Source organism: Cynocephalus volans, chromosome 15 (genome assembly GCF_027409185.1).
Source record: "Cynocephalus volans isolate mCynVol1 chromosome 15, mCynVol1.pri, whole genome shotgun sequence".
NCBI lineage: Eukaryota > Metazoa > Chordata > Mammalia > Dermoptera > Cynocephalidae > Cynocephalus > Cynocephalus volans.
In genome coordinates, this window is record NC_084474.1 from 72,065,268 (window position 1) to 72,077,564 (window position 12,297).

Genomic DNA, 12,297 nt, shown 5'->3' on the forward strand with positions numbered 1-12,297 from the left:
CTTCTAAAACAAAACTGGAAATTAATGTAAAAACGTGTGAGAGTTTAGGGGAGAAAAGAAACCTAAAGTGCTTATTGTCTATTCTGCATAATAGGTGGTAAAACACAATAATGTCTTTCTTTTCTCTGTTCCTTCTTGCCTCTTCCAAGTAGAAGAAAGCATTTAATATCAGAAGTCTCCATTTTTTATATTGGAGTTAAGGAATATAGTTTTGCTTTTTTCTTTTCAGTTTGTATTTGCAGCTTCACAATAATCATAAGCTCAAGACAGCATCTGCAGGCATAGAAAGGTTCTTTTTAACAAAAAGCACAACTAAACTTCTCCACAGATATAAACATTATAATTAAATAGAAATCACATTTGTTTCTAACTATTTTGTTTGCCAGATTCTTGCTTAAAACAACGTTTGACCAAAAATGGTATTAGTGTCCGAATGGTGAGGCACACCCTGTTTCTGCACAGCAATCCTCTCACTCAATGGTGTGAATTTACATATTATTTCTTTCTCAATAGAGAAGCTTCTGAAACTTGAGGTTTTCATAAACATTAAAGAACTCATTTTGTAAATAATCTGTCTCTCCCCATCCCCAAAATAATCATTCTTCCTTGGAATCTAAACCAAAGCCTTTCTCCAGCTGTAAGCAGACATGTCAATGGTTGAGTCTATAATCTAGCCCACACTCCTGAAAAGCACTGAGTTACCGTTGTGGGTCAATATTCCCATCTCACTAACATGCTGGTAGGTTGTTTGGATTGTTTCCTTGCTAACTGAACATTTCTTAATTATCCTAGTGTTTTCTTGGTACTAATTTCCCCCAACCCCCAGTGAAAAAAGATTATCATACTTATATATCTCAAACAAAGTTTTTGGTTAGAACTGCCTACTTGGAAGTCAGAATACTTTCTCTCATGCAGTGACATTTTAGAGATAAAAGTTCAAGTGGATTTAAAAATTCAAAGTGGAATACAATTTGCACTGGCAAAGTTGAATAATGAACGTGTCTTAACTTATGCTTAGTTATTCCCTGACACGGGGTAGAGTGACTTATGTGTTTTCCATGAAGTCTGAGCTTTTGCAACTGCAGGAAACCTGCATGACCAATTGCAATGATGTCTGTGGGAAGAAAAGTAGCAACTTTGAAATACTCACAACCAACACAATTTTGATTAAAGAAAGAACTCTGGTTTTTAATAGTTTTGATCATTAAAAAAGTTTAAACCTGCATAGCAATCATTTCAAAAATAATTATTTAATGTTCCATAATTAAACTGTACACAACCTAGTCTTGGGACAAAGAAGCCAGTGAGGTGAGTTTGGAGCAGTCCGGTGCAGTCCCAGGAGCCAGGAGTTGAGTTCTCATTGGCCTTTTTTTTTTTTTGTCATCTGTTCATCTGAATTTATTTGGATACTTGGCACAATCTGGCTCTGCTGTTGAGTGGATCTGCACTGGGAAGAGAGAACAGCTCGATCCCGTCTCTTCTTGCTTCTTCCCCTCCCCACCATGGCTGGATTCCTCAAAGTCGCTCAATGTCTCGGTATTTTTTCCTCAGGATAGAGACCTGGTCTTTAAAAAGGACGGGGTCGAGCCTCATCTGAGAGTGGATCAGCGGCATGTAGCCAAACCAGCTGGCAAACGTATTCATGCAGCTCTGTCGCTGGGCAAAGTGGTCGGGGTCAGCCCAACGTGAAGCCCGAGAAGTCTAGGGAAAAGGAGAGAAATCAGGAGGATGATGAGGGAGTGCAGGTGAGATGGACACACTGCAGAAAACTGAGCCAGGTGGTGGGTAGCAGAAGAGCTTGGGGTCTGGTCTGACCACCAAGCCTCACCATCCACACACCTGGGGAAAACGCACGCACAGATCTTGGTTTCTAGCCTTGCCAGAGGAAGGTTTTCCCAAGAAATGCTAAGTTCCTCAATGTTAAAACCATTCAAATACTCAAAGATCCATGTTGATGACTAATTCTCTCAAGTTTTCTGAACTGACTAATTCTCTGGTCAGTAGATGACTTACCAATGGAACCTCAACTACTATGGTCACTTAATATAAAACTTCTCTTTGTACTTGGGACCAAATATTATGACTAACAATGTGTTTATGATTTCAAAGATAGTTTTCTAAATCCTTCTTGTTTACTTGGTTGATTTGGAGATATCAATAATCAACTTTCAGAAGTCTATTTTTCTATCAATCCATCTCTCCCTCCCTTCTACTATCCCTCTACCTTTATAAAGCTTCCATTGAGTCCTTTGTTAAAAAGTCACATGCATAGTTGAAGAACAAAATAAAACCTTTTACACTTCATCCAAGGCTAGTACTATGTGGCATCTAAAAATTCATTTTCCCTTCTGTAAATGTCTCCACTGAGATGACTCCATGAAGTGTAAGGGGATGAATTCAGTTGTATAGAGAGCATGTGTCTTTAAGACTAACTATACGCTAAAATCTCAGCTCTGCTCTTCTCTTAACCCAAGAATTATTGCATTTTCTACTCCACTAAAATGCCCAAAGATTGCTTTTTAAAGGATAATTAACCCCATAAAGAGTCATTGATCATCCAGAATAGAAAAAAGATTTACACTGTTAGAAATATACTTTCATAGGAAGGTACATTTTAGGGTGAGAAGCACTCAGAGTCAGTTTAAAATCACAAGTGTCAACATGCTTGAAAATAACATCAGAGATAAATACAAATGTCAAGTTACCTCTGAGCAGCAGAATAACAAACAAAACACTATTTGTAAAATGTTTTCGTGAAGCTCATTTGAGCTTCACAACAACCTGGTAAAGTATCTACCCGGGTAATAACATCCCCCTTCTATAGTTGAGGAAGTAGGTTCAAGAAAGTTACACTTATTTGTTCAAGGCTAGAAAGGGGCAGAACTCAGGCCCCATTCTTTACCATTTATACCAAGAGAACTCCACCTGACAAATCAGAAAAAGGTATCAAATTAAGCTAAATGGTTGAGTTTATATCAGAATCCCAAAGATATCTCATTTTGTTTCTAAATTGATATGGGTTTGCAGGCCACTTCTGATTGGCCCACTCATTCCCAAAGGGCCAGACCCCCACACCCAGCAAAAGTGCTCACATAGGCAAATGGAAATACTGTGCAGAGCTTAAGCTCTTTCTTATTTTTGTTCACAAATGAAAAAAAAGAGTCCAGTTGAATCATTCAAGTATCTTTTTTTGCCTCTAGATTTTAACATTTATTCTGGTCAATGAACATATATTAGAGGAGATTTTTTTCCTGTGTAATAAAAATATAATCTTAGAGTATGATATCCATTTACATCACTAGTCACTTAAATATTCAACAAACTAATGAGCATGATGAGAAGAAGTGGGCAAATATAGTAGCTGGATAAATCTATTTAGACCTAAGGTTAAATTTAGATTTGTCCCAAAAGATATGTGAAATTACTAGACTTATTGGTTTGATAGAATTAGCAAATCTATGAAAAAGGCACAAAAACAACCTCTAAGAAATTATGTTATTAGAGTTCCATCCCTAATGAGCGTATAACCTCAGGGAAGTCTGAAGAACTCTCTGAGCAAACAATATTAAAGGAACAGTGTGTCCTTACAAGAAATAATATATATTAAAATGTCTGGACACATAGTGGACAATACATCATTTGTCTCTGAATAGTTTTTCAGCCTTAAAGATTAAAAATTCTTACAAATTCTCTTGTCTATTCTTTTAGTAGTTAGAGGGAAATAAAATTGTCTGCCAGACTTCTGCTAAGGGCAGCTCCTTTGTCATAACCAGTACCTACAACAGTGTCGGTAACCTGTACATGCTCAGTAAATATTAAATGACTAAATTTTATAAACTTAAAACCCTGTAAATTTTTTGCTCTAAATTTAGCAAATGAAAAACCATCCATTGTGTTACCAGGAGGCCTAGCTAAGTTTTCCTTTGTACAAGCTAGATTTGTGTATGATTTTTAACACCTGTTACAAAAAGGCACCTGGAAAATCCCCAAACAATTGAACTGACATATCCGTGTTAAAGCATGTTCTTTCAGGTTGATTCCAAACCTATTGTATGCTCATGATTTAATTTGGACAGTTCTAAGTGGTCTTACTTAAGATTTTTCATTTCTTGTATAAGTATTGGCTTTGCCTAAGATGAATAAAGGTAGATGAACTTCAGCATATCCAGATGGGCCTGATACCAGGACCCTGGGGTGTAGAAGAACAAGCAGTGGAACGAATGGAGTCTAGGATTCAACTCCCAGTGCTATCTCTAACTTAGCGGGCAATGTGTGGCAATATGCTTAAATTCTCTGGGTCCTAACCTTCTTACTTATAAAAGAGAAGGTTGGATTATATTGCCTTGAAAGTACAAAAATTTTATGACTCAACACAATATTTTAGTTTGCTTTCATAAAACTTTCATAGATCTTCTCTCAAGCCTGTGAGTTAGATTTCTCCATTTCCATTTTAAAGATGAGCCAACTGAGTTTCAGCAGGTAACTGACTTGCCTACAATTTATAAGTGCTGGTTCTAGAACTGAAAGTAGAGTATTGAGACTCCTGGTAAGTCATGAGCAACCACCAGAAGGTTGTGTTGAAGACAGCATTATTCACTAGTCATTAAATAAGGCACCTACAATAAACTTACACAAATTCTTCGTAGGTGTTTAACTCTCCTACAGACTGAATGTTTGTGCCTCCCCCAAATTTATATCTTTAAGCTTAGCCTGCAGTGTGATGGTATTTGCAGGTGGGGCCTTTGGGAGGTGATTAGGTCATGAAGTGGAGCTCTCAGGAACGGGATTAGTGCTCTTACAGAAGGTTCCCCAGGGAGCACTCTTGTCCTCCACTCTGCCATGTGAAGGCACGGCGAGCAGACGGCCATCTACGAATCAGGACACTGGCCCTCAGCAGACACCAAATCTGCCAGTGCCTTGATGCTGGACTCCCCAGCATCCAGAACTACGAGAAATGAATGTTTGTTATTTAAACCACCCAGTCTATGGTATTTTTGTTATAGCAGCCCAAAGGAACTAAGATAAACTTTGAAGACATGTCTTCTTCTGTCACCTTACAGGTTATTATGAGAGCTTTATATTCTTGGCATAAAGATACTTTTGAGTTGCATCTTCCAAACCATATGTTCCTTCAGAGCTTTTAGATGTGGTTTATTTCTGATATCCCCTCATTATGCCTCTTGGTAGAGTACCTAGAGGGACACGAGTCCTCATTGCCACAGGCTGGACCACCAGTGAGTGAACTGAGAAAAGACAGTTCTCTTCCTCTTACCTGTCCCATCATTGTCTCCTTATACTGCTTCTTCTGGGTCACTTTGATTGGAGGCAATTTTGTCACAGCAGACACCAGGAAATTCATGAGAATGTCCTCACAATTGGCCAGTTGGTCTACCATGTTCTTGAGGCTGGCTGGCAGGTAATGGGAGTACAGGTAGTGATAATATCTGTAAATTCAAAGACACATTTCACAGGGGCCACCATTACATAATGACAAGTGGACTTCTTTGATAGAAAACACATACCCATTTTTTGAATCCCTAAACATGTCTTGGTGATGACAGTGATGACAATGATAGCTATCACTTACATGGTATTTGCTCTATGCTAGATAATGTTCTATAGTGTTTTACAAGAAATGCCTCATTTAATCCTCATAAGGAACCTACTATTATTCCCATTTTACAGATGAGGAAACAAGGCACAGAGGTAAACATAGATGTAGATATTGCTTGCCTAGTCTAATTTTAATATGACTGGTCAGTTAGAAAGAGAAACTGTATACTTAGATGGCAAGAGAAGTTACTGACACATGATCTATATATTATTACAAAGCTGCTTTGCAGTTTTAATTACTGGCTTAATCAGAACTGTATTCAATACTATCTCTTGACTCTGAGTCAAACTGTTCTATTTTTGTTCTACAGCCATACATATTTCAACCCCGTTAGAGAAAAATCTAAATTAATCTGGTGGTCAATCATTATGGAGAACCTACAATTAATTAGAATTAATTCTCATTCTACTAATTTTTTTTTACATGTATTCATATACATACTGCATATATTTATAGGAAAAAAACTTCTGAATGAATCAGACTCTTTGCATGGTGATGGCAGAAGGAAGGTGAGCAATAAACTTTCAAGAGGTGAAATCTGTAGATCAAGACTAGGTCACCCTAAATGTTTATGCCTTGGGCATTTCCAGTCCTACCCCTGAGATGGCAAGATTCTCTATTTCTATACTAAAAATGACTAAGATAAGATTTGTGTGTTCACGTTATTAAGACAGAAGAGTGGAGATACCATTAATGACTGGGGGGGCAGAATGTTAGCTACCTACACTTACTAGTTTGCCAATCTTACTCCCGGCCCCTGGCTTTAAAGACCAAATATATGCAAACAACTGCCAAACTTATGTCTCCATCACTGACCTTTGTCAACATATCTTTTTGGATGTTAACATGTGCGAGACTGAACTTCTGTGTTTTCTCTAGTACTTACTCCATCTCTAGCTTTCCACATTTCTGTTGATGGCTAGTCTATTCTTCCACTTCTTTAGGTCAAAAATACAGAGCCATCGAACTCTATATCCAGTCTGCCAGGACATCATGTTGGAACATCTCCAAAATATGCCCACATTCTGAGCACTATGTACCACCTCCACTGTTCCCTTCATGGTCCCTGGCTCCATCACTGCTTGCCTGGATAGGGTCAGTCACCTTCTAATAGGTCTCCCTGCTCCTATCCTGGCCCTCTTAGAGCCTACTCTTAGCATAGCATCCACAGTGGACGCCTCGCACATAAGCCTGATGTCTCTGCTCTGTTCAAACCCCAGCACTGGTAACCCATGCCAATGCCACTTAGCAGAAAAGTCCACATGACAGGCTTCTTCTCTCAGTTGCTCTCACCCACTCCACCCAGTCACATTGACCTTCTCGCTGCTCCTCCAACATTCAGCCTCAGGGCATTTATTCTGGCTGTTTCCCATGCCAGAACATGCTTGCTGCAGGTATCTTCTTGGCTAACTTCCTCTCCTTCTTCAAGTCTCTGCTCAAATTTCACCCCCTCCACGAGGACCACTCTGGCCACCCTCCAACCTGCCCCTTGATGCCCTTCAGCACTTCTGAGCCCTTACTCTTCTCTGGTTTGCCTTTTTGCTATATCACACATCTCCTTAATGTTCCATGCAATCAGTATGTCTATTGTGACTCCCTTTGTTAGGATGTAAGACCTGCAGTGGCAGGGATTTTTTTCTGTTTTATACAAGGTGAATGGTGAGTCCCAAGCACCCAGAAGAATGCCTGGAGGTGCTCATTTAAGTATTTACTTCTGTTGTTATTCTAAATACTCAGTTACCCAATACGTCCAAGTGTGCCTTCGTACTTCAGACTAACTGAAAATGTTACTCTACCACGATTTCTAGAAATGTAATAAGCCAAGTGGTTTTATGGGTTTTTAAACACATTTGCCACATCAGCAAAACTTAAGCAGGGATACAGACTAATTTTCGTAAATGTTGTTAACAAGATTTGGCTTAAGTTCTTATTCATGCAGCAGCCAGAAACTAATATAAGGAGCTATGTAAAACCTATAAGAGACGTGTCTGAATTCCTCACTTGTGGTAAATAGCAGCTCCTGTCAACACCATGGAGTAGTCATTGGTCCACTTTGACGTGTACCCCCACCGCTCCTTTGAGTTATCCCAGAAGTGGCTGCGTGCAGGGTACCCCACAATCCTCTCAGGGAAGCTCTGCCACACTGTGAAGGCAAAATCCACCTGCAGGCAGAACACAAGCCAAACAAGCAATCAACAGTGTTAACAAATGTCAACAAAACATTACCTTCCCTCTGCTAATTCATAATGCGAAATCCCGGGACTGTTGCACAACATTAATTCCATGTATTCATCAGCAAATTAAACTGACTGCTTGACATTTTGCCCCATAATTATGCACATTTTAATGTTTTCTGTTAAAGAAACTTCAGCTTAGTATGAAAATGAAAGAAAAAAATTGCTGATATGTCCTTAGAAATCCAGTCTGTTTAAGCTGAAAAACAAGTTGAAGAAGCAGTTGCTTCTCTCCACACCACCAAAGGTGCATGTGACGATTGATTCACATGAAGCACAAACTCATGTTTCATAAACGGAAGATTTCCTATGTACATTCAGAGAATGAATACACGGCATACATCATAACCAGCATATATCAAAACCAAAGTGACTAAAATCAGAGCGAGAGAAAAGAATTTTTTAAAAAGCACAGTTCTAACAGGAATACGGAGCAGATATCATAAAGAAAAAGTAATTCAGGCCTCTCAGGCTTAAAGATGCACAGTTCAAGGGAAAGCTACAAAAAAGCATTCACAGTGAAGCCACAGGATTACCTTAAAGGATATGCAGCCAAATGATTTTTCAGTGCTTATGTAATAACCCAAAACAGATACTTATGAACCTGCTATATACTAACATTTATAGTTAGCAAACAGTCTGTTTTCAAATGTGTAAGCCCATTCTGACTTTCTATGATCATTTGATGAATGACAAATAAAAATAATACCTACAAAATAAAAATAACAATAGTAACAGCAAACAACCACACAATGCTTATAATATGACAGGCACAGTTACAGGTGCTCATACAGTCTTACTCACTTTATCCTCACAATAACCCTGTGAGGTAGGCACCTCTATATTCTTTAATTCACAGAAAAAGAAACTAAGATATATGGAAGTAATTTGCCTGACCTAACAAGGGACAGAGCCAAGATTTGAACCCAGACAATCTGGTTTGAAATTCGGTATATACTATATCATAACCTCTCTTTTGGTTCTGTTGCTACAGTGGTGAAAGAAATTTATTTCTTATACAGGTTACAATTCACCCTGCAACCTTTGCTTTCTCTCTTCTTGATAAACAATACAAATGGAAATTTCATTTATTCTGCACATAGTCCAGGTCCTACCCTCTTAGAGGTTCAAGCAGGGCAAATAACTACTCACATTAGCCAAAAGGTGAAAACAACCTAAATTCCATCAACTGATAAATAAATAAAATATGATATCCTGTATATTTATACAATGGAATATTATTCAGCTATAAAAAGGAATGAAGTACTGATGCACACTACCACATGGATGAACCTTGAAAACATTATGCTAAACGAAAGAAGCCAGATATAAAAGACCAACTATCATATAAATCCATGCATAGGAAATGTCCAGAATAGGTAAATCCATAGAGACAGAAAACAGATCAGTGGTTGCCAAAGACTAGGGATAGAACTGCTTAATGGGTATAGGGTTTCCTTAATGAAATTAAGATTTTTCTTTAATGAAAATATTTTGGAAGAAGACAGAGGTAATAACTGCATAACACTGTGAAAGTACTAAATGCCACTGAATCGTATACTTTAAAATGGTTAATTTTATGTTACGTGAATTTTACTTCGACAAAATAAGACAGAGCTAATAAGCCTAGACCAGTATTTCCCACACTTTTTGCCATATTCCCATACCACATGTTTAATTACTTATTTAATATTTTTCTTTAAATAGACTACTTTTGTTTTTAAATTAGCTTCATCTTGGGTAAAAATGTCAGTAAAATCTTAGGTCTGGTTGCTGGCTATATTAGAAAATAATACAGTTTCTAACAAACATTAAAATAAAAATGTAATTGGTAAAATTAAATATACTTGTAATGAACCATCTAAAACTATCTTATATATAAAAACCATCTTTTGGAAACCCTAGCCTGGGTGATTTTCAAAGATCCTTTTATTTCCAAATTCTTTGGGCTTCATTAGAAGACACTATTTTTGTAAACAGCCATAAATTCTAATTTTTATGAAAATCCAATTTGGTACAATGGCTAAGTCTCTGTGTCACTTTTACTGTACCATGAGGCATTCAGATAAAGGTTATTTCTGGGTGTGCCTGTGAGGAGTTTCTGGATGAGAGTGACATCTGAGCTGGTGGAGTGAGTGAAGCAGACTGCCCTCCCCAGTGTGGACGGGCATCACCCAATCCACTGAGGGCCTGAATAGGATGACAAGGAGTAGAAGAAGAAATTTACCCCTTTCTTTCTGCCTGCTTGCTTGAGCTGCAACATTGGTCTTCTACTGCCCTTGCACTGAGATTTCCACAATTGGTTCCCCTATTTCTCAGGCCTTCAGACTCTCACTGGAATTATACCTACAGCTTTCCTGTGTCTCCAGCTAACAGATGGCAGATTGTGGGATTTCTCAGCCTCCATAATTATGGGAGCCAGTTCCACATAATAAATCTCTCTGTCTCTGTGTGTGTGTGTATACATGTACTTATATATATGTGTGTGTGTGTGTATATATATATATTTATATATATATGCGTGTGTGTATATGTGTATATATATATACACACACACATACTTAACATTTACATATATACACACACTCACCTATTGGTTGTATTTCTCTGGAAAACCTTAATACACTGCCCTATCTCAAGATAAGAAAGACAATATGGCTTGTTCCCCAACACTATAACATCCTGGGGGAAAAAAAAGTAGGGTATGAAACATATGTTAAGAAAGCTTAGTGGGGAGTGGTGCATCTCAAAGTTAAGAGACAGCAGGGGAGTGGACAGCATTTGCCAGAAAATTGAAATTAGGTTGTGATAGCCTACACATTGTCACTGGCATTCAATACTAATGGTGTCAACTGATGGGACAGTATATTGTGTAGCCTGTTGTCAAAGAATCGGCCTGGCTGTCAGTACTCTTTGTGGTTTTCCATTATTCTTTGAAAAGGAAACGCATGCACTGGCAGCTACTACAGAACCCAATGGGGTGTTTTCATCACATGAATTTCCTACTATCAGAAACCTGTTTCAAGTCATTTCAAAGGAACTCAAAAGTAAATTCAGATAAAACTATGATTCTTGTGATAGCTCTGCTTTCACACAGATCATTAACACATCAAAGGAGGCAAAGGTCAGCTTAAGGCCTTTTCTCTTGAAAACCAACATCTGTTTTCTTTTAAGGATTTGCAGCAACTGAAATAAATGTAAATAACTATAAACTAACTATATCTAATACTCTTTACAGGATGCTGTTTAAAAATCTATCCTTAATGCTACAGAGAGACATTTAAACAAGCTTAGAATCCTTAGAGAGGAAATAAAATGAACCAACATCTATTTACCTAAAAAAAGAGAAAGAAATCCTTGCCCACAACCATTTTAGGCGACACAACCACTCCACGGATCAGCCGGCAACAGCAAACCAGACTGCCAGCCTCTTAAATTTACATATCATTTTCAACCCACGGTGACTTCTAATTACTTCACATACAACACATGTTCCTCCCAGCATGCACTGAGTGATCGGAATTGCTATTCTTTGAGAAGAAATTCATCAACACAACGATGTAGCACAGCAGCTGAAAGTTATTTCACCATGGGACAGGGAAAAACAAATCCTAGAGTGAGACTAATTGCCTTGTGCCCAGGGGACGATACAAGATGAATCAACACTTCAGGTCACAGGGTAATGATTTAGATATACGCTATAGTTTTCTTGACCGCTGCTTTTCCTGTGTTTGCCCTCCAAGATCCACTGTTCACTCTTCTTGCCCTGCTCAATGCCTTATGGAACCCTATGGACTGCTGGGTGGTGTCTGGTTAGGTCCGGTCGATGGGAGTCAGCAGCAAGCAAATGAAGGCAAGACAAAGAGAGAGGTCAGGGTATCTCTTTCCTGCTTCCTCCTTACACTGACACCAGAGTTCTGGCAGTAGCCACATTCCCCCATGATCATAGCTCTGGTCAGCCAGCCTCTCCTTCCTAGTTCCATCTCTAAGGGACTCGGGAAGCGTTGTTTCCTTCTCCCGCTCCTTCAGACCTAGGGTGGGAGCTGTTTTCCTGCTCTTGCTGCTCTCCACGTGTCTCACCATCTCTTGTGGAGTCCTTTAACCCCACCCACACTTCCCTAAGTAATCCCAAGTCCCTTCATCTGAATCATCTGATATGAATTTTATTTGCTGCCAAGACTCTGATGGATACAGGCAGGAATTGCATAACCAAAGTACCTGGTATGGAGACCAGAACAAAGAAATCTTTCAATAAGTACTTGTTAATTGAATATGCTCCTAGGATGCCAGATTATCTTGCAGGAAGCCAGAGTGTCCTGTACCCCGTATTCCATGGCTATCTTTCCCTTTGAACATTAAGGGTATCTTCTCTCCAATAACCCTTTCCTCCTGCCAACTTCCACATGACACAAGTGGCTGTGTGTTCACTCTTTAATCTCCATAGCACAC

General features: G+C 38.7%; 1 protein-coding gene across 1 annotated transcript in view; it reads right to left on the minus strand.

The window, feature by feature from the left end:
• Positions 1-1,234: 1,234 nt before the first annotated feature.
• The window catches only part of EXT1 (exostosin glycosyltransferase 1), a 272,068-nt gene continuing 261,005 nt past the window's right edge, over positions 1,235-12,297 (minus strand). The window contains exons 9-11 of the mRNA XM_063079733.1: positions 7,616-7,776; positions 5,273-5,444; positions 1,235-1,701 (exon numbers count right to left, since the gene is read on the minus strand). Of these exons, the coding sequence (XP_062935803.1) occupies positions 1,516-1,701; positions 5,273-5,444; positions 7,616-7,776 (519 nt within the window). The 3' untranslated portion in view covers positions 1,235-1,515. The remainder of the gene's footprint in view (positions 1,702-5,272; positions 5,445-7,615; positions 7,777-12,297) is intronic.